Source organism: Varanus komodoensis, unplaced genomic scaffold (assembly GCF_004798865.1).
Source record: "Varanus komodoensis strain SLA01 unplaced genomic scaffold, ASM479886v1 scaffold23, whole genome shotgun sequence".
Lineage (NCBI taxonomy): Eukaryota > Metazoa > Chordata > Lepidosauria > Squamata > Varanidae > Varanus > Varanus komodoensis.
Genome location: NW_025335627.1, coordinates 12,168,814 through 12,194,815, shown reverse-complemented (window position 1 = coordinate 12,194,815; position 26,002 = coordinate 12,168,814). Strand labels below are relative to the sequence as shown.

General features: G+C 40.2%; 1 protein-coding gene across 25 annotated transcripts in view; it reads right to left on the bottom strand.

Moving 5' to 3' along the window:
- LRRFIP1 (LRR binding FLII interacting protein 1) overlaps positions 1-26,002 on the bottom strand; it is a 121,390-nt gene that overhangs the window by 63,430 nt on the left and 31,958 nt on the right. For 23 of the 25 annotated variants that reach the window (XR_006414884.1, XM_044431765.1, XM_044431743.1 and 20 more), the window contains 2 exons: positions 12,686-12,772; positions 4,902-4,919 (listed from right to left, as the gene is read on the bottom strand). Coding sequence is in view for 24 of the 25 variants with exons in the window: in XM_044431765.1 (XP_044287700.1) it covers positions 4,902-4,919; positions 12,686-12,772 (105 nt within the window). In the remaining variant the exon portion in view is untranslated. The remainder of the gene's footprint in view (positions 1-4,901; positions 4,920-12,685; positions 12,773-26,002) is intronic. The other 2 variants (XM_044431762.1, XM_044431764.1) reach the window with 1 other exon arrangement.

Sequence of the window (26,002 nt, the reverse complement as noted above, 5' to 3'; positions counted from 1 at the left end):
AAGGTTTTGTTTTGGGGGGTATTTTCCCCATACAAATCTGACAAACTCACTTACAAACTGAAAAGAACGCTTCAAATTAGAGGAAAGTGCAGAGCAGGGTTCAATACACAAATATGGCAACTAGGCTTAAAATGGCCCCAGCTTCCTCTGTTGTGTAGGCATTCCCTTTATAAATACAGGGGTGAGCAACTTATGCAGCACCAAGACAAAGTACAGCATGCACTGTATCCTCCCCTTCCACCTCACAGGCTAAGATGTCCTTAGTTACTCTCAGTCAGCAGTTTAAAAGGATGACAGTCTTTCAGTGACCCAGAAAGTGGGAACTTCGTAGTATGCACTACAAAGCCCTTTTCTCCTACCAAGCAGGATCGAGGCAAGTTCTTCTTTTGTGTGTTGTCACTTTATTATTCATATCCAAATGTGCAGAAAAAGCACCCAAACAGTGAGTTCCACCAATATGTAAAATACAGTGCACTGAGGAAATGTAGGTCATGGATAGGACACTGTAGAGGGTTTTCATTTACAGGGCTGTCATAGGTCAGAGATGACTTGATGGCACATAACATAACAACAAGAAGCTGGAGATTCATAGTTGAGAAGGGAGAAATTGTCCAACCATTAGCCCAATACATCACAAAGCTTCAATTACCAATGAATGGCCTTTTGGTTGCTTCTCTAATGCCCTGCTTACCCAGTCACAGAGTTTGGGTAGATATCCTTCTCTAGCCAGCATCACAGCTGAGCAATATTCTTCCTTTTCATTTAAAAGTGCTTTGCCAGATAGTCATGTTCTGGGAATTTTTTTGATAACTGAACCCTGATAGATGCTTTTGTACAACTTTATGCTGAAGTTGTTTTAATAGTTTCTTGGTCTTCATGATGCTTGTTCTCTAACAAACTCTGGGGCCTTCCAGAAACAGGCATATTAAACCGTTGACCATGTGGAATTGCACATGGGTGAATTTAACTACTTAAGTTGATTTCAGGAGACAGTGGATTGCACCAGGGTTTTTTTTTCTGTTTATTTAACTTTTGTGCTACACTAAATATATTTTCCCTTCCACAGTGTTCAGTACTTGGATATCTCCATTTCACTTCCAAGTTGTAACACAAAAATTTTGAAGAAGTCAAAGGGAGCTGAATATTTCTGCAATGCACTGTATTAAGAACACAAACAATTAGGCACTGTACACATGCAATTATAATTCCAAAACTGCACACCCATAGGCTCACAATCTAAATCTGGTAAGACAAGAGGATAAGAGAGGGTGGAGGAAAATTAAAGAGAGGCAATGATCACCAAGTCCAAAGCCCGAGATTACAGCTAGAAAAAAGGATAAAAAAGACACATTTCTGGTCTTTTAGACAAAAACAGCAACACAAAAATTGAGAAGAAGGAAATTTCAAGAGTAGGATGTCACAACAATTTTAAAAAATGGGCACAAGAAAATATTGAGGAGGCTGAGTTAATCAGTAAGTCAAATACGTGAAGCACACAGAATGAGGAGATATACAAACAGATGGTTCAAGACATACACAAAAGGGTAACAGTTGTCAGGATTGGAGCCTGATCCACCCTGCAAGTGCCTGTAGAAACAGGAACACACCTGGAGGTGCTTGTAGGGAGCAGATGTGTGGCAATCATACAGCACAGCTGGAAGCCCTGGAGCACTTTACAATATGCAACACAATTTTCTATATATTTCTATATTTTTCATGGGGAAAGGGGTCCCTTATGACTCTCTGAAAAAACTTAAGTCCCAAAAGGAGTATAACTGATTTTTTTTCTGCACATTTGAATCCTTTTAGTCTAGAAGAAGGTGACCTCCAAAAAAAGAACAGTAGAAAGATGAGGCAGATCAAAAGCTGTGTATCACCAACAAGACATATGTTGCCCACTCCTGCATTACCAGTAATCTCAATAGCACTATATTCTCTCACACATAAACTAAGGATCAGGCAAACATGCTCATGCAAAGCTGCAAGCCACAGCACATGCTTGATATCTTTTTAAGCCACTGAGGTATAAACTGCTTTTCACAAACAAACTTCACTGAACAGAGTGGCAGTGCTGTTTACAGACAGTCTACCAGTTTTCTGAGAATTTGGGGGCATAACATGCCAAGAAAAAGAAGCAGAGAATGATATGATTGGCCTGAAGCTCCATGCAGTTCAATCATAAAGGAATTCTTAAGAAGCAACAGTGGCATCAATGGGGACAGTATGTATAATCAAACAAGCCATTATAGCTTATTTAAATGATGGTGGGCTTCAGTACATGCCAGCAGCCATTCTGAATATCCAAGTTACATTTGCAGCTTTTTGTCATCTGAGCCCAGGCAGCACCAGTTGTGCAAAGGCTCAACAAGCCTGACTCAATCCGTGCTGTCCAGGTTCAGAAACCACCACAAATTGCGGCTTGGATATTCAAGCCATGGTAGGCTGAAGTGATGGTTTGAATGGATCGTTGTGCTTAATAGATGGTTCAGGAGCAAGTGAGGAATGAAATGGAAGCAATCAATTATGACTCTTACAAATGAAGGGAACAGCCAGCTAAAAAACTATTTCCATATCATATGCATATGTTTGCTAGAGCTTGCTGTATAATTCCTCAAACTAGATTAGGGTCATGAATAATAGGTATGGTTAAGTACAAAACAAGTAACTCCATGACAGGTGAATACAGCAGCAACAGTGCTCTAATATTTAAGATGAGACATTTACAGGTTCAATGTTTAGCCAGAGAATGAAGGTATCAGTGCTACTTATATACTTAATTATCTCCACTATGTAAGCAGTTTTTACTTCTTCCTGACACACTTCTAACTCCAGACCCCATTGGCTTACGGAAATGTAATAAAATATGCCTGGGTATTACTTTGCAATTGATGCTGCATAGTAGCCATGCTTGCTTTTTAAAGACAAAGATGCAGTCACCCTTAATATATATTTGTTATTTTCACCAACTGACCATAATTCCATTTTATTTATTTTTTTACATGGACAAAATCAGCCTTAACTTAACAGTGGAATACTGCTTACCATTTAAGCAGTACATGAAGCCCAAATTTTGCAAAAGAATACAATCTCTAAATAGGCTTAAAAAACTTAACAAAATTCCATTATGAAGTAGTATACTACAGACCACTGTTTTTGTGATATTTTTCCTAACTAAAAGATAGAAATATATTAACAGAAACATTTTCTTCTATAAGATTTACCAAAGCACCATTCATATTTTAGTCAGCAAACACAAAACTTAAAATGTACAAAGGTTTTTTTAAAAAAAATTCTATTCATTTATAGTTTATCCTTATATGGATGTAAAGTTGAAATGGCACTAGGACACTGTTAATTCAGTATTTTATTAAAACTACTGTTGAGATATCCTGATATTAGCACATTATTTGATACAGCATCACATCTGACAGTGATCAAATCACATCACATTCCATCAGCTTTTGCATTAATAGTCTCTTCTTGTATGTGAGTACATCCTTTTCTCTAACAAGATATGCATGCAAATGGAAATAGTTACATTCTTGTTTGCACATCTGTCAGAAAAAAATAATACTGAACTTCTGATCAACTAGTAAGAGGAAAATAAATTCAACAAACTACATGCACTGTGTGAATTTTGCAAAGTTCTCTTTATGGCTGTAAAATAATGAAAATGACTTCACCCTGACAGCTAGCATAATCCAGCATCAATAGCCTGATAACAGTGTGAACATAATGGGGATGGGATGAAAGAGAAACAACACAAGGGCTGAAGTCTTGCTGACTTTGTTTCACAGTTTCTAATAGTAGGATTTTGTTAAAGTTGCACTCAGTTCAACAGAGAGGTGAAAGTAACTAGGCCAGAAGGCAATTTGAGATAACTTGTTATTGAATGTGGTGGAGATGAATCCAAGCTGTTCAAAGAAATATGGTCTACTTTTTAAAGGGAGTTTTCTTGAAATAGCAAACACAACACAAGAGATCCACATAGCTTAATTAACCCATTGAGGCTGTTGCATCATGAGTGCCTAGTCTGCCATGCAAACCAAAAAGAATATCTCCTCCAAGTCTCTGAAAAGGTACTTCCTGTACATAGCTCAGCACTAAAGCAGCTAAGCAAAAAATGCATCCAAGCCCACTGAAACAGCGTAATCTGCACTGCCATTCTATCACTTTCAAGAAGCATTAGTAAGCAGGGAAAACATGCAAAAAAGTCATCCTAAGAAAAGGAGCCTGATTGCCAGAATTCTCTGTGAACTATGAAATATGAAGTATAGCAGGTTTACCAATGAAGATATTTTGGATTCCATCTCTTTCATTACAATTATGTACCTTGAAGGGGTATATATAAAACTTCAACACTGTTAAGGACTGTATCACTTTGTGTGGGTAAGCCCCCCACACAAAGGCATTGTGTGATAGTTGCAATTATGTGTTTGAGGTAGCAGGTGTTGAGAGTTTCAGGCATGCTGACACCCTCTAGTTACTCAGATACTTTTCCAGTTCCCATGCTAGTCCCTGTACACCCGAATGAAAAATCAGAGACCAGCAGAATCAGCACAAGTGACAGTCAAAAAGAGCAACTGCTGTACTTGTGCTGTGCTGGATACTGCTTCCTCCAGTAGCATGTTTCTTGTTTGGTACTTTTGCAATCAATCAGGTCATGGGAGAAGCTGCTACTTCAATAAGCCACATGGAGATCAAGCTCACTCTTCTTGGTCAATAGGAAGTCAGGAGCAGAATTTTACCCAGCTTAGCAATGAGTGAAAGCAGCATAATTTCCAAGTAAAACCTGTTACATTCCTCACATATTTCAGTGGATTTATTTGCCAAGTGCTATCAAGACTCTGATGCAAGAGAAAAACTGCATGCAATCACACAGTAAGCCAAGCAAACCCTACCTTTTGAACTTGATAGATCTACAGTGGGCAAAGAAAAGAAAGAACATGTGAAGGCAAGAAAGAGTGTTTAGCGGATACAGTACATGAAGGACAGCTATTCCAATACAGAAGTACATGAGAAAGCAGAAATAAACCACATTTCAATGGCATTTTATTTACCAAAAAATGCAAGACATAAATGCAGAAGAAAATCAGTACAGATACCTTACTTTGGGCAGAGTTTAGTGAAAGGGACTTAGAATGACTCTTGCATATGTTAAGATCCCACCGGAGAATTCAGCAAAGTCCTAGTCTTCCAGTTCTTTAGGAGCTGCCATAGTAATTTAGAGAGGAACTGATTCTAGAGCTTCACTGATTTAGCCATCAGCTGTATGTTTATGATGGTTGAAGTGGGAATTTCCACAAAACATGAACATGACTTCCTACCCAACTTTCACTGCATTCATCAACATAGTCATGTTTTGAAAACTATTGTTAATGATTATCATATTAAGAAGAAAAGTGCCACTAAGTACATGTAGATTTGTAAAGCTGTATTAATCAGCAGGATGGACCTAGCATTATCAGCCTTTTCGCTGACAATAAGAGATAAAAAAGATCTTTAAACTGTATTGTTCTATTCCATTTGTTTTATCTTTATTGACCGTAGATATGTAATCTCCATACTGGAATATGGAGTAGTATATAAATCCAAAAAAAAAAAAAATCCAAACAAATAATACATTCCTTAAAGTGATTCTATGTATTGTTCTGATCTCCAAGCAAATTATCATCTCAACTTTTAAATACAATATGGAGCTTCTTTCCCTTCCTCTTTTTAAAAGAATCAGATGTTCTGTCTTCTGCAGAGCATTTCAGGATAAAAGGGAGCAAGAAAGTAGCCTCTCACTTTCTGACTATCCAAACTAAATGACAAAAAGGCATTTGTCTGTCTAAACAGCTCCTCCATTGACAACATACTTATATTTAAAGCATGCCAATCCATACATCAGTGTACAACATCTTGTTGAATGTATTTCCCATGCTATATATCAGTCTTTGAGCTTTTCTAACTGAGATGGCTAACAGAGTCCTAAAATCATATACTCAAGCATATTTACAGAAAATTCCTCCAGTAGGTAAGGGCTCTAGTAGAATAAACAAAAGTTTAAGTGCCCTGGACAGCGTGGAAACTTTCCATTTCTTTCCATGCAAAAGGGATGTTTTACATTGAGGACAAACCCACAATCTGCTCTAAAGAGAAATCTCCAAATTTATTGTGGTGGTGTATTTTAGAACACAGAACAGACCTGTATAGTATTAAGTAGTTAGGGCACATCAGTTTGCAACAATATCAAAATCAGGCTGAACAACTATTTGTGTAGGAGTGAAATCTAGTCCTTTGATGAATGCCATTTATTCAACACTAGCACTGCCTCCACTGTGCATCACTCACTCCTCAGTCAGTGATGAAGCTTTGGAAGAGGAAAACAACTGACAAAGAGGGGATATAAAGTTGGAATGTGCCCCTTCACACAAGTTGCTGAGGACAGTGGGGTGAGTTATCTCTTTGTATGTGGTAGCCAGCTGAGCTGGAAATGCTGGTCAGTAGTCCCATGTGCTTCTTTTGCCCTGACTGATATGGTTCCTCAGCAAAAAGTTTCAGTTTTATTTTGTGGAGAATAATAGCAACAAAAGCAACAAGGAAGTGTCAGTGTTCAAGCCAACCAGCTGATTTATGCAAAGTGCACCTCAGAGTCCTTTGGGACAGCACAGGAAACTCTGGATCACAATCCAGCTTTGCCTATTTCTGTCCTGATCTCCTATGTATCAGGACAGGTAGACGGTAAAGCATGTGAGATGAGCCTGAGTTATTTTTAATTCTGGCATAACTCCATGTGGCTTCATGCACATTGGATGAGTGGAGCAGCTCGAAAGTGGTGATAAGAACAAAACTGACTTTCCGATTCCTTCGTTGCAAAGTAAGTCACAGCCAAAGTCAGCCACTAGCTGTAAAATTTATTACCATGAATACAAAAGAGTGTTGTGCTATGTGCTAAGAAGTTGAAATGTTTGTCCATGTTTTATAATACTGTCCTCTGCCCAACCCTATCAAAAGGAACTTGTGTTTAACTAAAACGACCAGTTCTACTACTTAATATATACAGACAAAATTTTCTCCCTCTAATCAGTTGTAGAACAGGATATTCTATATTCTACTGGATATTTAACGGTTGTGCAATCCTATCACTGAGCACATGTCTTCATGGAAGGACACAGGAGCAGGAACCAACTAATTTAGCTCTGAAAACTTTTACCACAGATTGAAGGCAACTCCCTAAGACAATTTAGATGATGTTTTGTGCGTCTCCCATCTGCTATTCCAGATGCCCATGTACACGGTCTTAACTAGGACAGCATGTTCAACTGGCTTCCCCTGCAGGCCTCCCTCAGAAAGACTGATCAGAAGATCAAAGATGATCTTGGGGTCTAGGCAGCCATATACAAGTTGAGACAATCCTTGAGGTAACCTGTTCCCAAACCGTCAAGGGCTCTGAATGCTAATACCAGCATTTTGAATGCAGCCAGACTTGGTCTAGCAACCAGTTCCTATGGTCAAGTACTGACCATGATTACACCAGCCAGTTCCACAAAACAATCTTGTCTCCTTTTTTGAACTAACTGAAGTTTCAGGACCATTTTCAAAGGCAGCCCAATGTATAATACATTGCTGTAATCCAACCAAGAGGTTACAAATATATGCTTAATTGCAGCCTATGCCATCCCTGTCCAGATAAGGGCATAGTTGGTATATTGTTGGGAAAATCTGGATAATTCCTAGCAGAAAATGTTGCTTATGTGTGCTCTTGTGTTATAAAATCAAATCTCCACTCTTTTTCAAAAGCATTGGCTTTCCAAGCCAAGTCAATGATTTAAAATGGCACTCCTCCCCCCTCCCTTCTCCCGCTCTTCTTGCTGTAAGCCAGAGAAGACAGGCCATTCTGCAGAATACACAATCACCACAACAATGTTGCTGCTCAGCCCCTGCAGGAATTCACAGTTTACCAGGAAGTATCTATTTTGCTAGCCCAGAGCACTCAGTGCACCCTAGTCAATCAGAATGGTGCAGATGCATTACCCAGGGTCTCAGCCTTCCTGATAATGGAATGTAGCACATGGGCTTATGATTTCGGGAAAGATTTCTTAATAGCCAGAATTTACATGTCTAAGCAGACCCAGAGATGGGTTCAAGTTTCTGGAATTTACTCATCTGAAATGTCCATACACTGCAATTAGAAATATTGTCACTTGTATGTCTGGCTGATCATCCTTGTGTGTTCTGTATATGATGACCTCAGAATTTCATTGTAATGTCTGAATTCTGTCATCAATTGCTCTGACCTGTGTATGTGACCGGGAGAGTATGAAATGCTCTGTACTTTTATTGAAATCTCACAGTTGAGTCTACCCCTGCCAGGTAATGCATTATCATGAGTAGAACCTGCTGGGGACCTGGGCTTATGTTAATAAAGCAGCAGAGGTTCAAATGTTTGATCTTTCCCACAAATCCAAGTTTTTATTTTCTCCTCACAAATTGAAAACTGACATTCTGTCAATATCAGTCTAAGCTCATAAAAAGTGATCTGTGCTACTGAATCTACCAGTGCCTTTAGTGACATTGCTGGATCTAGGAACACCTCCAAACTGCAAACCTGATCCTTTAGAAAACCAGCAGGGGTGTGGGAGATATCCAGTGTACACCTAGTGGACAGATGTCATGGGTGTGTGCTTGGTGTAATTTGCTCCTTGGTCTCAGGGGAACATATTTATTCTCTTAAAACCAAGGCTGCTGACCTGGAGAAGCAAAGAGAGGTAGACAGACTGGATGATGGGACCCCCAAGGACAACTAGCAGGGTCCCAACTCCTGAATGACAGCTCTCCTGTGGACATGAGGAAAGAGGTCTTGGGAAGAAGGGCATCATTCTGAGACAGAGAGAAATGATCCCTTAAAAAGGACCCATTCCCTGGAAGGTGAGCATGTATTCCTTTGCACAGAAGATATCCCTGCAATGGTTGGGGAATTTCTAGGAGTGGGAGATTTGATCATTAGGAACACAGGAAGTAATGGATCTTGAACTGCTTTATGAATTGCTTGCCAGGTGTGGAGGTTGCAGAAATCATACACCCCCTGGATGCCCTTCTAGAGGGTAGAGTCTGTGGGGGTAGAGTCTGTGGTTGTGGTCCATGTTGGTACCAATGTAGAAATGTAGTTGTGAGGTCCTGAAAGCCAATTTTAGGTTGCTAGGTAGAAGGTTGAAATCCATATTTATATTAAAGATAAAAATAAAGCTTACATAGGTTTGCAAAGTTTTCAAGTATGAAATATACTTTTGTGGAACAGAAAATTATTAAACAGCTTAAAATAATTTAGGAAAGTATAACTAAATGACAATAAAATAACTGGATGACATCAGACAGCGCTGTGAACAGAAATTACATCAATACTGTCAGCAACTTAATTCAATTTCAGTTGTCAGTTTTAAAATAATTTGACAGGAAACAGAAAAGCCTATAATATAATCTTTAAATAAATTAAAAATGCAATTGGTTACTTTAGCCATCTACTTGACTCACAGGTGTGTCAAGCCTTTTTCAAACACTTCAGCTCATGGTACAATACATAAAAACTAACAGGCAAACATACGTCATCCCTTAAAAAGCAAACACTGTTGTATGTTTATTTCACCTCTTATTCATTATTTAATACTCCTTATTCCTTATTAATTTCACCACTAACACTAAACTGAATCTGAATATTTGATTTTTAATCCATCTTGCATCCTAGAAGTACTACTATAAATTTCATCAATGTATATAAACACAATTTAAGCACAGAACACAAAACAAATACACATCTAATAACAGTTATCAGCCAACATATACGTACAACTTCTTAAGATGAAAATAGTTCAACCAGCCATAGCTGCACTATATCTCTGAAGTAAATTCAACAGGAAATATATTACAGAAAAAGCCCCAGTCCCAGTTCCTTCAAGAGCTCAAACTTTGCAGGTCAAAGAGTCAAACCCCCCAAAACAAAACTGATCAAATGATTTACCCACAGAGATATTGAATATAGTACAGGGGCTCCCTAAGCCCCATATACCGTTAAGGGCCAGAGCTTTGAATTCTGTCCAGAAATGTACTGGAAGCCAATCTGGCCCATGACTGGTAACAGCAAACAGCTGATCTGCTGCGTTGACTAGTTAATGTCTTCAAAGGCAATGTCATATAGAGTGCATTACAGAAAACCTATCTGGAGGTTAGCTGAACAGACTTCTACCTTTCCTATGCCTGGAGAAGATAAACCAGCCAGAAAGGTATGGGAAAGACATTGGTAGTCCAGACTGTTACCTGAGTGTATAGGAACATTCCCCAAGTGCAGGTCTCACTGTTAATATAAAAATGTGAAGCAGTCTAGCACAGGGAAATCTCCTACTCAAAAGTTTACTCAAGCCATTTTCCTTTCCCAGTTATGCAAGCCACAAATAATGCAATATGGCTCCTGTTCTAAGCTGGCTGGTATTTAGGCACTAAAATTACACTGCAACATTTCTGAGTTTGTGCCTTTGGTTATAAAACAATGGCTGGGCCAATAATCCTGATGTCATTTCTTTGAGCTGACTCCACAAAGAATCTGGCTGTCCACTAGAACTAGTTTTTATACTCAGCCTTAGCTCTGACAAAACTAAGATAAAATATTTCTTTAAATTAAAAGATTTAAGAAGGAACCTCTTCTAAACATTTCCCATTGTTGATAGGGTTCCATTAATCTAGGCACTGTTAAGATTCCAACTATTATTTTAGTTATTACATGTATTTCTTCATTTTTAGTTCATCATGCTTCTATTGTGATAATCAAGATTTATCAATATATACAGGTTGTAAACTTCTGTTTGGAAGAAATAATTTTATCATTCATTTTAGTCTATTTGTTATTGGTACAAATAATTAAACTTAGTAATTTCTTTAAAAAAAACAGGTCAGGATAGTGGAGACACTGGAAAAGCACTGTGAAAACAGAAAATGAGAGGCTAAAGCATCTGTCCACCCAAAATCATATGCCTGTATTACATTCATGAATACTTTCACAGCTTGGATCATGTTATTTATTTACTGCGGTTTGTTCTAATGCTGTTTAGGAAATCTTATTACTCAATTGGCACAGCAGGAGGACATCATTAATCTGCCAGACATGTAAACCTTCTGACTGAATTACAAAGGAGTGTTCTACTCAGCAGTTGAAAGCAAAACAATAAGGGGACAGAAGAGGTTGAGGTGGCTAGATGGAGTCACTGGGGCAGAGGGTGTGAGCTTTGGTGAACTCGAGGGAGGTGGAGGACAGGAGAGCCTGGAGGAATGCTGTCCATGGGGTCGTGATGGGTCAGACACGACTTTGCGACTAACAACAAAGTTCTATCAGAGGCAATAGCTACTGCAAAAAGACTCTTCAACAAGTGAATTATTCTTTTGCTCTAGAAAGTCTTAAAAGAGCATATTTGCCAAATATTGCCCACTGAGAAAAAACAAAATACGTATGATGAGCTAATGATAGGTGAGTGACGTTGGAACTAGCTGATCTTGAAGAAGGAATACATAATCTTTTATTAAGAAGGTTCTGTTCCTAAGTAACAACCATGTGCTAAAAGGTAGTTTAATAAAAATTTGGTATTCCATGAGGAAAAAAATTGGTCCTCCAATCCCCTCTCCCATGTCCCCAGTTGAAGCATATGGAAAACACTCAAGGAGAAATAACAATCTTATAACTTATTGAGCTGTTATTGACCAGTCAGGATAAATTAAATCTTGGCAACAGCTGAAAGATGGGAGGGAAAAATATACAATGGCTTGTTTACCATCAACTGATTTCAAGACTGAAGGAGGAAACACAACCAGGGGAAGACATTTTAAGAGATCTGACAGATTTTGAAACGTTGATTGCACAGCAGAATGATCTCTTACTGGGAAGACTTTACAAACTGCTATTACATTATGATACTGAAAGTCATCAAGATAAGAAACGCATGACAATCTCGAAACAGAATCTTGGTGAAGAAATACCATCTGGCCAGTGGGAAGCTCTTTGGAAGAAAGATATTAAATTCACTGCTAGTCAAGCAGTAAGAGAAAATTGGTAATTTTTATCAGTGGTACATTACTCCAAAAGATATTGGGAAAATAGATAAGAATTATAATGTAAACTGTTGCAAATGTAACAGGGTAGATGAGACCTTCTATCATATGCGGTGGAGTTGCGAAATAATACAAAAATTCTGGAAATTGATACATGCAGAAATGCAGAAAATCTTTAAAATTAAGCTTCCTATGATTTCCAAGAACATGCTTTTGAACATCATTCCAGAGACCATTTTAAAAAACATGTCAAAGCTATTTAAGTGTATGTCAACTGCATCAAGAATCACAAAAGCTTCTAAATGGAAATCATTGGAGCCCCCAACCATTGAAGAATGGAGAAACAGTTTAGCAGAATATGCAGTGAAGGCAAAGCTAACTCATTATGTAAACAGAAGACTGTTATAGGAATTTAATGACACATGGAGATTTTATTGTGCTTAGCACAACTAATGGAAGCTCAGAGAAGTCTGGAAGGGAAAAATCACTGCTAAGCACAGCTCCTAAAAGACTGTTTCTACTTTTTATTGCCAAAACTTCTTAAGTGAACAGAGACTTTCAGGTGCAAGAGACAAGACAACACAAACACACTTAAATGTTCTTAATTTACCTCTTTTTGCTGCCTTTCTAGTTCCTTCATTCGGATTTCTCGTGCCTCAGCTCGAGCTGCACGCTTTGCAGCAAGCCTTGCTTCAGCCTACCAAAAAAAAGGGGGGGGGGGAGGAGTTAAACTTTAAACAGTTTGAAAACTAAAATCAAAATATACATGGTTCTGCATGTAGCAGCATATTGTTATAGCTGACTTCACAACAGTATAGTCAGTATTAAATACCCAGATAACATGCCAACAATCATTGCTTTCAGCTATTTTAAACACACGCCATTACAACTTCCAGGACTTCATATTATGTGTCACTATTTTTCTGCATTAGCCAAAATTAGGGCAGATACAGCTTCTTCAAACTGCCACAATGGTAAAACAGTAGTACTTTGCCACCGTTCTCCCTTTTATATATATGCAGAAATTAAAGCCACCAAAACTCTGACCAAGTTAAAATATGGAAAATACTAACTACACCACATGCATCATGTGAAAAGTTTTGCAGTCTTCATTACTACTGAGGGAATAATCATAAAACAGATAATCCATCTGTAACACTTTAATTTAGGCAGCAGTCAAGACAACTTCACACTGTAATTTGGGTTGGCTTATGTATCAATTGGGCTCACTTTTCCTATAAAAAGGCCTTTAAAGGCTGCGGATATAAGGCTTGCTTCAGAAACGGCACAGAATCTGCAGAGAAATGCCAAGGCAGCTACTGAGAACCAGACAGCTTCTAGTCCAATGGGAAAGGTTAGGGAGCAGCCTGAGATTGAGGGGTGTGGCCCTCATGTCATTAGACAGAAGATACAGCATCAGAGTAAGGGGACAGCCCAGCCGAGAAGCCCTAGATGCTCCAGGCAACTGGCCATGAAACAGGAGGACTCACTCACAAAAGGTGTGGTGTGCTCTTTTCAGTCTGGAATGGAGGAGAGGTGTTTCTGTTCTGCCCCTTCCGAAGGATACGCTGCCTGAGAAACTTCATTAAGTAAACGGGAAACTTCTCAAGTCAGATAAAATTATCTGAACTGTCTGTAATGGCAAGAGACTGGCCCACTCTCTACATCACCCCTGCCTCACCTCACCCTGCCCCAACCTTTACTTTCCCCCAGCTTCTCCATTCATCATGAAACGGAGAGGTGTGCACTGAGCAGGGGGCTGGACCTGATGGCCTTCTGGCTCCTCCCAACTCTACTTTTCTATGATTCTATGAAATATCACAAATGGCTGTAATGTACACACAACTGCAGGATGTTTGCAAGTTCAAATTCCTCCTCCCCAGAATCAGATGAATCTATAGGAATAGCCTGTAATAAATGAGAGACAGGCCCACTCTCTACAACAGGGGTCCTCAAACTTTTATACAGGGGGCCAGTTCACAGTCCTTCAGACTGTTGAGGAGCCACACTATAGTTTGAAAAAAATATGAATTCCTATGCACACTGCACTTTAAAAATTAATTAAAATTTAATTAAAATTTTAAAATAATTAAAAATTAAAAAAATGTTTGCTCTGCTCACTTGAGCTGCAGCAGAAGCCCAAGATGAGGTGGGGAGGAGCATGTCCATATTCAGGGGACAGAGCTACAATGTCCGCAGCCATGCTGGGGGGAGGGGAGGCAGGCGCAATTGTGGCCATCTCCCCCCCAGCACAACCGCAGCCATCTCCCCCGCAAGCATGACCACAATCACGCCCGTCTTCCCTGCACAAGCACAACCACGATCACGGCTATTTCCCCACTGAGTACACCTGTGCTGGCTGAGAACCTTTGGACTCGCTCAAAGATCGTTTTCTCCAAGCGAGTCCACAAGCTCTGAGGCAGGCCGGATAGATCAGCATGGTGGGCCAGTTCCGGCCCACAGGCCGTAGTTTGAGGACCCATGTTCTATAATATGCTCCAGTCTCTGTGATGTTGGCAGCATAAAAGCCAGTGCCTTCCAAGATTGTCTGGAACAATGTGGTTAGAAAATGTAGAGCAGGAGTTGAGGCCTCTGACAGGGCTGCATCAAAGAAAGGGTCCTCTAGCCTCACTGCCAAATGCTGTGTCTCGAGGACTACAGCCTGCTCCACACACGGGATTTGATCAGTGAAATGGCCTGTGCTGGTTGAAGGGGCAATGGGAGTTCTTATTCCTGATCATCTCATACAGAGAGGGAACTGAGGAGCCTGCTGAAGGCGTAAGACTGATGGTCTTCATCCACTGATTGTGGGGGTTCCATCAGATCTCTCTCAGAGCTGATACTGGTACCAATGCGTGAGGAGCAGGGGAGTTGCTCCTGCACCACTTGTGCTTTTAGAACCAAAGGAGAGAGGAGGCATGTGGTTGGAAGAACACCACTGTATCCAAGGGTTGACTAAAGTTTGGAGAGCACAGAATAACAACTTGTGAACCCATGCTGAACTAGTCACAGTCTGACTGAAAAACATCAGTTATCGCACCTCACCAATATGAGGTACAGGGAGGCAGTGTCCATTCCAAGAAGAAAGTGTCATCTTTCACAGTATTGATACCAGTCATGCTCAGTCTCTTGGTACTGAAATGATCTGAAAAAGTGTTCTCCACATCAGTATGGAATCAGAGAAACCATGGAGAGCTGTCAATCATCATAAGCTCAAGGAGGAATGGGGTCCCCAACATCCTTCTCTCAAGTTGAAACCAACAATGTTGGTTCTAGAATAGGCACTGAGACAACAGGTGGTATAGAAGTGTCAAAAAGTGGTGGTGGTGTTTCAGAGAGCCTTCTCTGAATTGCTTAGGATCTTTTTTAGGATCTTTCTTCCATTCTTCCTTCTTGAGTGAGTTTAAAGAATAGGGTGTCCAACCATTTCTGGACAGCTTTTTTCTGAACAAAACCACAAGAGAGCAACCCAGTGTCAGGGGTCTGCTTGACCTGCACTTAGAGCCAGGACAACTGGTGAAGAAGAAGATAACTGCCAGAAAGCCACTCCAGGAGTTGATAAAGGTTGCAGTAGTTCCACTGAAGGAGGAAAGAGTTCCCCTGCCTCTAGCACTCTTTTCCACAAAAAACACTTTTAAACTTTATTACCTATTCCACCTGGCCTCTTGGCAAAAGCCCGGCACATTCCGGAGTCAGCTCCATAAGGTCCAGTCTGGACAACCTTGTTTCAGCCCCTCCACTTGAGCTGAACTCCCACACCTGAGCCATATGCACATCCAACACAAATTTTAAAAAATCAGCCAGAGAAGCCAGGTTTTGCAAGTGTATCTTTGCTAGATTAGAAGCAGAGTTTCCTGAATACAGATGTGTTTTCTCTACACTGCAGTTTTCAACAGGATGTGATTCAGCTACTTATCCCTATTCTGGATGCACATCTAGATTTTAATGTTGATTTAATGTATATATTTATCAATGTGATTGGTAGAATAAAACAAGAAGTACTCCATTACCCTAAATTCTAAAGAAGGCTTTCACTTAAAAATCAGTTTATCCTCCAAACTTTCTACATGAATCCCAGACACAGAACTCAGATGTTCATAAGTACTGCTTAAACAGACAAAGCACTAAGACTCAATTTGATTAAATGTAATCCTGCTACAAAATACCAAAAGGATTAGAGAGGTACATTCTGCAATACTGGAAGACAGAAATTATTGTTTATATGTTAGAGTCAAAATCCTCTCTCCCTCTCTTGTGCATGTGCACACACACACAAACACAGGGAGACAAAAATCCAACCACAGGGAGCACAAGCACTACAGCAAGACATCACATAAAGATTTCTCTCTTCAAGATTAATCTTTTCTTGTTAAAAGTTGTCCTACATTTGTCAAATGAAAATAGACCCTTCTTTGGTGAGAATCTGCCTGTGGGAGTGGCAAAGAGGAACAAGAAAAGTACATTATGTCCTTCCAGAAATTACCTTTGTCCCTAATTGTGCTATCCAGCATAAACACTCTGTCAAAACTTTCAGTTTGTAAGTTTAAATCTGTAATAGGCGCTTCCTCTTAGCTGAAACAGCTTAGCTTCAAGGCTCCTCAAAACACATTGCAAGCTGAGAAAGAGAGAGAAGTGATTTATCTATGCCACTAAACTTGCTGGGAGCTGCATTTCCTGACGCAGCATAAGATCATCAGGCCCAGAAGGTACACAAACCCGAGACACTCCATTCTCTTTCTTCTAGAGGCACAATCTATACACTTAACTGTAGCAAATCAGGTTCTTATCACCCGAAAGGGAAAAATATCAGTATCATTCTGTTCAGATCCCATGACTAAGTCAGACAAGAAAAAATACCAAAACAAAACAAAACCGAAGCAGATATCACCAGCAAAGACCCCTCATTACAGATTTTGATCTACATTTAGAAGGTCCCTATATATAGCTCACAGACTTGTTACTCCCAAAGGAGTTTTCATGATTCCTTGAAAGAAAATTAAAGGAGCACATAATGAAGACAATGTTTTTATACACCTACAATAAAATGTAACACCTACTTTCTTCAAATGACCTTGTGTTTCCCATGCTATAGGGCACATTAATGTCTTACTCACTTTTTAAAGAAAACCACAGTTGCAATGTTATTTCTCATGAATAGCAGAATTCTTAACATGAAAGGGGATGTGAATATTAGTAAGTTTGGATTAATTAAATTCCCTCAAAATTAGTGGTGAGAGGCACCTGAATCTCATGATATACAGGTCTGTTTCTAGGCTTTAGAGTTCTGAAAGAATTGTAGCCATTCAGCCAAGTTAGCCACATATCTAAAATGGAAGTGAAATTGGTCCAGAAATGCTGAATCCTGGGTGCACCATGCCTGCAAAGAACAGCCCAAGGCTTCCGTGAATCCTGTACATTTCAAAATAGGAAGGTGTGAGGAGTCCATCTTGTGTGGAAAAGGTTGCCAGCTGCACAACCAGGGAACATTTGTGGGCCTCCTCTTGGTTCAGTTCACTCTGCAGGACGAGGACAAGTGCAAGTGCAAGTCCATAGATTCTGGAGGGACAGATTCCAAAAGAGACCAATTCCAAATCCTATTTCAAATCATATGGGGAGGCAGGGCAGTGATTTAGGTATGTAGTACACCAGTGAAGACAGTCAAGTTATTATGTATTATTTCCAAATAAGGACTAGGGGAGCAAAATAGAAACTTACTGATTTCAATTTAATAGGCATGCCCTAACATATTTATGTCTACCATAGTGGACTAAGGACTAAGCACAAAATTAGTCTATTGAAATGCCTGCGTACTTGGCTAAAACCAAAATGGCTATTTATCAGTTAGTGAACTGCTTCTTGCATTAGCAGTCAGTCATTCCTTCCTGGCATCAATACTTATGTGGCTCAGATAAGTAAGATGTCACCTAGCAACCAACTCTACTGCATTCCATGTTGGTTGGTAAAGGGGTTTCTAACAAAAAAACCACCACCAACTCCCTTGTGTTGGTTGGCAAGGGGATTTATAAAGAACCACCACCAACAAACTTTGGAAGCTTTGGGCCTACCTAGCAACTATACTCAAGATTTCCATGAATTTACCAAATGACTGTTTCAGCATGGAGAAATTCATTCTTCAGTTTGGAAAAATATCCATTACTGTAGTGTATTTCATAATGGGCAATCTGTTCTTCTTCAGCATACTACCTATATGTAGGCATACCAGATTCTAATATGTAGGCGCACTTGCAAGTTCAAATGCTTCTTTCATGTGTGCTCCCAACACTACGCTGTGCAATCCCATTCAGCAAGGATACACCTCAGAATAGCACAAGTAAATGGGTAGACGTAGGTCATGGGTTTGTCTTACCTGATTGGTACCCTCCATCCTAGTAAGGTACTGATTACCTTAGCAAGGACCGGGTTCACAGTAGACTTTTCATTCTACATACTCAATACACTGAGGTTCCTGGTTCTCCACCTGTGATGTCTTTTAAGGGCAGACAAGTTGGAGCTACCTTAATTCTGGTGCTGATCTTGTTTGCAGGCTTTACAGTGCAGTGCATTTTCTTTGGCCAGCTGTCAATGACTTGCTAAACAGTACTTTCTAAGCATTTTAAAAACCTTGTGTTAAGAGTTGAAGCTGTTTTAAAAGCATACCCCTCGACTCCTTATGGTGACTCAGTGAAAGAAGAATGTTCAGATATCCTTTATTATTCATTTACATGTCTGAGAGTTCAACATGATATTGAGTTTAGCCCTCTTTATGACTAGTGCAGAGAGGTCAAATGAGGAAATATATATTGCATCCATCCTTAAGGAAACAATGCATCTTTCCACAGAACATGTTGCTTACATCCATTTGGAACCTCTCCCTGGAGGCCAATCCACCCACAGCTTCCATGGCTTCTACAGCAGTGGTACTCCAAGTGCTTTACTCAGACATTCATAACAAGCCTTTGCTTGCCCATTTGTATGTATGGTTCCATGGATTGGGTGGATCAGTGAAACACCCTAGAATGTGACAGAAGAACACAGCAAAATGATGCAAGTGCAAAGATACTGGTCATAGGGAGGTCTCTCCATTTTTCAACATGATTTTTCTTTATCTACCAATGAAAAATGGAATGTTGTTACAGCAACTTATCTTTGCTTAAGTGTCTCATCCTTTAATATATAAGAGCTGCTTATAGCACTGAGCAGCATCTCTGCCATACTTTGGTAAGCCCTGCTGAAGATGCAAGCATCTGCTTTTACAGGAATTTGCAGAGTCCTACCTTTTTCCTGTTTCAACTTCATTGTCAAGCATGGCTAGTTCAATGCCCATGCTGATTTGTTGCCAGCCACTACAATGGCTCCTTGTAAGCTTTTAACCAAACAGACCAACCTAACATAGACAGACCTAATTCTGGCATGGGAGACAAGCACCCTGCAGTTATCATTGCTCATATAGACAGTTTATATATTGTGCTGAAACAAGGGGCCTGTTGAAAGCTATTCAGTACTTTTCAAGTTCACCAAAAGCAAGCAAGCTTCCCATCTGAGTATTCACTAGCTGTTAGAAAGCAGGAGTCTCTTCTGATGGCATGGCAAAGCAACACAACGCAGAATTTTTCCCTCTATAGTCACTGGCACCATTATAAGGGAATTTCAGGAAAAGGGATTGCTAGCGGCTTGGCTCAAAATCACACCAACCTCTTAATATTTAGTAACTCAACTGATTGTATACTAAATACAAAATCCCAATTCTCATTGTGCACTCAACTTCTTAAATTATCACTGATTAGAAAGCTCATTTTTCTGACATACATACACAGAAAACATCTGCCTACTGGGTTTTTGATAATGTAAGAGTCCTTATTTTATCAATTCAAACAAGAATGATTCAGTTAATCATGGATTGTTGTGGATTTGCAAATGCATGGGGAAAAAATCTTCAGCACATACTTACCTTTAACAATAGTCATTCTTCTATCCAAGTGCTAAACTGACAGATTAGAGTCCGTCCTCTCTTTAGATGCAAAGCAGTACCTTTATTTTCTCACTGTAAGCAAGTAAGAACAGCTGGGCTCCTACAGTTCCTGCTTTCCCTCCTTCCCCACCACTCCTCTGCTCCTCCAACACTATAACAGTACCTTCCCCAGCTTTAAAAATCATGATGGAGTTATCCACAGTCCAGCACATGATCCCTTAATGCCAGGGGAAGCAGCTAAAAGGGCAATGCAAAACTATTTCCCCATATTAAATGGATGGGAAATGGAAGCAAAATAAGCAAAGAACATAAGCTTAAGCAATGATGGGAAATGTGTGGTCCTCCAGATGTTGCTGAACTGCAACTCCCATTATCCTCTTGATCTAAAGGACCAGAGAGCAACTGTACTAGTCCTGCAGCATTCTGTCTGACACCACAGAACAACAGTATAGCCAAGGATCTCCTGCTTTCCCTTTCTGTGTAAGTTCTGCCAGTGTCCTGCCTTCCAGATGCACCAAAATTGTATCCCAGGGACACTGAGGGTCACACATCCACCCTTCAGAGATGGTGAACAGAAGCTGAGAAATCATCCATGTCTGCATTAGTTCTGTCATCGCATATGTAAGAAACTGCATGGCTACATTAGCATGCAATGCCAAAGCACACTGCTGATTCCTTTTTCTGAGATGTTTGGTCGGTACAGCATATGTGAGCCCCACACTAAGCAGTTATTTACTGAAACAACATTAAAATTTCCCTACAACACTCAAAAAGTCGTGTGTATAGTTTTAATGTTTAAAAGAATGAAATGTAAGCTAATTGTGAAAAATAAAATCAAGAACAGTTTTCATCAGTTGGGAAGTAAAATACTAGTACAATCTACTACAATGCTAGTACAATCATTCTTTGGAAGACTATGGGCACCAAGCATCATCTTAGAGATGGCTCCAAGTATCATACTGTTGAACAAAAATGCAGCTTAGAAGTGCAGAGGCGTGTTTAGTCAGTTATGGCTCTAGAGCTGGAGAAAGTACACTCCCTGAACACCCTTATCCAAGTTACAGTGTGACCAAGGTTGCAGTGGCAATGGGGAGGTTGAAACATACAAAAATGTGTAACTTGCAAATTTAATTATGAATTTAGAGGCAGTAAAGGTCTTACCCAAGATACTTTCTGATCATAATCCACTGGAGGTAATATAGTGGGAAGAACAGGTTGGAGGAAGAAGATGGAGACTTAATGATAATCTTCTGCTACAAGAGGATATTTTGACAAAGTCAGAAGACGTATTGGAAGAATTTTTTTAAATTAAACAATACAGATGATGTATCCATAGCCACAATTTGGGAAGCCAGAAAAGCTTATATGAGAAGATATTTTTTAGAAATAATGTCTAAGGAAAAGAGAGAAAAGAATAAAGACTTTTGGAGCAAATTCAAATGCTAGAGGATCAAGATAAACTAATTTTAACTGAAAGAGAATTAAGAAATCAACAAGATGTGTTATAGACTGAGATGATACAAAAGAAGCTGAGATTTTTAAAACAAAGACATTTTGAACACACAAACAAACCTGGAAGATATTTAATGTACTGTCTTAAGAAGAAAGTAGAAAGAAGATCTATAACAGCAGCGAAGGAGGATAATGGCATAACATATGTGGAAAAGGAAATCCATTAGCAATTTATTGTTTTGGTTTTTTTTCAAAGCTATAAAAAAAAAAAAATCAAACCCAGAAGATGGGATGGAGAGGTATACTGAAGAAACAGTGATTGAGAAATTTACTCTTGGGCAGTGGAAACTATTGAATGATACTATTACTATTCAAGAAGTATCACAAGCTATCAGCAAACTGAAAATAGATAAAGCACCTGGTCCTGATGGATTTACTGCTATGAACTATGAGTATAAATGTTTAGAGGAAGAACTAATTTTGACTCTACAACAAGTAATGAATGAAATGAAAGAAGAAGGATTATTGCTACCAACATGGCAAGGAGCTCATATTTCACAGAATCATGGAATAGTAGAGTTGGAAGGGGCCATGAAGGCCATGAGTCCAACCCCCTGCTGGTGTGGGACACCACTTTACACCATCCCACTCAGATGGCTGTCCAGTTGCTTTCTGAATGTCTCTAGTGTGGGAGAGTCCACCACCTCTCTAGGTAGCTAGTTCCACTGTCATATTGCTCTGACAGTGAGGAAGCTTTTCCTGATGTCCAGTCTGAATCTGGGTTGTTGTAACTTGAGTTGATTATTCTGTGACCTACACTCTGGCATCACCAAGAAGAGACCTTGACCTTCCTCTTTGCGACAGCCTTTGAGGTACTCAGAGAGGGATATCATGTCCCACCTCAGTCTTCTCTTCTCAAAGTTGAACAGCTCTCAGTCTTTCCTCATAGGGCAGCATTTCCAAACCCTGCATCATTTTTGCTGCCCTCCTCTGAACCCTTCCTAAATTACTGGCATCTTTCTTAAATCTTAGTGCCCAGATCTGGACACAGTATTTCAGGTGAGGTCTGACTGGTTTAGAGGAACTACTACTTCTCATGATTTGGAAGTAATACTTCTGTTAATGCATCCCAAAATAGCATTTGCCTTTTTGGCGTAGCATTGCATTGTCAGCTGATATTTAGCCTGTTGTCCACAATCACTCCTACATCTTTTTCTTTTTCAGTTCTGTTGAGCCATGTATTCCCCATCTTGTACCAATGCCTTTGGTTTCTTTTTCCTAGGTGGAGGACTTGGCACTTCTCCTTACTGAATCTCAATCTGTTGCTTTGAGCCCAGTGTTCAAGTTTATCAGGATTGCCCTGGATCTTCATTCTGTCTTCTAGGGTGTTTGCTATTCCACCCAGTTTTGTATCATCTGGAAATCTGATTATCTTTCCTTGTACTTCCTCATCTAACTCATTAATAAAGATGTTGAAGAGCACTGGGCCCAGGTCTGAACCCTGTGGCTCCCCACTAGTTACCTCCATCCAATTTGAGAAGGTACCATTGATGAGCATTCTGTGTGTCAGATTTAGCAGCCTTGGATCCACCTAATAGTCCTTCCATCTAGTCCAATTTTTAATAATTTGCTTAACAGAATGTCTGTGACACTATGTTGAAAGCTTTGCTAAAGTCTAGGTAGATTATGTCCACAGTGTTCCCTTTGTCCATTTGGGAGGTTACCCAGTCAAAAAATGAGATTAAATTAGTCTGACAGGATTCATTTTTGATAAATCCATGCTGGCTTCTGTTAATCATTGCATTTCCTTCAAGATGCTTGCCGATGGATTTTTTAATAGTTTTCTCCAGAGTTTTTCCAGGCACTAACTGGTCTATAGTTCCCAGCTTCATCTCCCCCCACCCCCTTTTTTTTTCTTTAATGATAGGGACAACTTTAGCCCTACCCCAGTCATCTGGCACTTCTCCTGTTTTCCAAGATTTACCAAAGATAATAGCCAGTGGTTTTGAGAGTTCCTCCACTAGCTCTTTTATGACTCTGGAATGGAGTTCATCGGGCCCTGGAGATTTGAAACTGTTTATGCCATCTAGGTATTCCTCAACCATTTGTCTGTCAATCTTGGGCTGCCACCTCTCACTTCCAGATTGTACTTCCCCTTGATTGCAGATTTCCTTGTGGGAGAAGACCAAAGCAAAGTAGGAATTGAGTGCCTCTGCCTTTTCCTTGTCACCTGTCATCACTCTGCCACCCACTTTAAGTAGCTGGACACCTTTCTCTTTCTCATGTCTTTTCTTCTGGATGAAACTGAAGAAGGCTTTCTTGTTGTGCTTAGCATCCCTTGCTATTCTCAGTTCATTTCCTGCTTTAGCCATCCTGATGATATTCCTCAATTCCTTGCTATTTGTCTATATTCTTCTTTTATGACCTGGCCCTGCTTCCACTTCCTGTACATGTTCTTTTTTCCTTTCAGGCTGTCACTTAGCCTTTTGTGGAGCCATGAGGGCTTCCTCTGCTGTCTTCTACACTTTTTTTCTTGATGAAATTGTTCGTAGTTGTGCTTCGAGAATCTTCTTTTTCAAGATTTCCCACCACTCTTGGACACCTTTCCCCTTAAAGGTGTTTTGCCATGGCACTTGGCTTATCTTTTTTTTAGTTCATTAAAATTGGCTTTCCTGAAGGCCAGGATGCTTGTTTGTCTCCAGTTACCCTTTGTCTCCTTTATAATTGAGAATTCAAGTATTGACCTATTTCATTATTAAATGATTATAAACTTTTTACTTCAATAATGGCAGAAAGACCAAACTGGATTTATCCATAAAAACAATATAAAAGACAATCTACCATATTTTTTGCTCTATAAGACGCACTTTTTTCCCCTCAAAAGGGGAAATGTCTGTGCATCTTATAGAGCGAATGTGTGTGTACAGTAAGTCTGTCAGATGTGCAGCATGGTGTGCCCGATGCCCGGGACATGCAATACCACTGCCGGGACGCTGCCGGCCCGCCTGCACCTCCTGGTCGGCACGCGCTCGGTGCGCCCTGCTCTGCCCCCCTCTCCGGCACACGTGAGAGCTGTGCCGCTCAGGGGGAGGGGTGCAGAGGAGCAGGAGCCGCGGGTTTTAACACGCCGGCTGCCACGGAGAGACGGACTGCTCAGCTCCACTGCCCAGGAAGACCTGCTGCTGCCACCGCTGCCTGGAAGACCACCGCTGGGACACTGCCAGCTCGCCTGCACCACCTGGCACCACCTGGCCGGCACGCGCTCGGTGCGCCCTGCTCCACCCCCGCGCCGGCGCACGTGAGAGCTGTCTTATGGTCAGGTGCATCTTATAGAGTGAAAAATATGGTATGTTTTGTGAATGATGTGACTGAAAAGGGAAAAGGCTGCATTTAATTTTTTAGATGCAGAGAAAGCCTTTGATAATGTGGCTTGGTCTTTTTTAATGATAATCCTCCAATATTTAGGCTGTGGCTCAAGCTTTCTGAATTGGATGCAGACCATTTATGCTACACCACATGCTAAGATTTTAATCAATGGTGTGTGTGTGTGTGTGTGTGAGAGAGGGGGGGGGGGGGGGGGAAGGGGGGACTTTATTACAGTCAAAGACCAGTTCAATTCAAATAAATGAACAGATTTTTAAAAAGAAGAAAATACATTAAATGTTATCTGTCACAAAATCCCACTCAGATTAGTAAATACTTCAACACAATTTATTGCTTCTACAGTTCATCAGTCATCTTGAGTAAGTGGCATTCTCAGAGTTTGTCTTACAACAAGCTAGCTAGAACCATACTCCCTCAGGATCCTTCTTCGGACACCAATCACAGCCGCGAACAATTTAGCACTGTATATTAGCAGCAGATTAGTGTCAGACAACAGTATATAGATATATTGTTCTTCCATATGGCCCAGGGAAGCAATTCAGCAGTGGGGAAATGAGTGCACCGTGAACATCCCTATAAAATGTGCACCACAGCAGAGTGTACTCTATAGTTTCTATCTGTTCCATAACACAGGAGCAAAGGTGCTCTGATCAGGGGATCTTTTTATACTGTTCCTCCAAAACTGCTGAGGGGAGGCCATTAATGCAGGCCAAGGTAAAATCCCTTCTGTGTTTATCAGTTCCAATTGGTCGAGATAAGGTGCAGCTATCGCAATGGATATATAGTCCTCCCTAAGACAGAATTCCGGGGCACTATTGAGATCACTTTGTTTCTCAGTATCTGCTATGCACTTCTTGATAGTTTCAGTTGCCTGTTCAAAGCCCATATTTAGTAGAGTCTGCAGGGGAAGGCCCGAGAGAACTATTTTCTGCACGACTGGTTTAATACAGTTGAATTTAAAAGCGTCTTGCAGAGTTAGTGGAGCAAAGCCAACTGGAAAATATAACAATCTAAGCCAGTGCACAAGGATATCCGTCCAGTTCCTAGCTTCAGTTTTGTTCTGGCTGGTCTTTAAACTTATCTTTGCATTGGAGACATCTCTAGGAACACCCAGTATTGCCC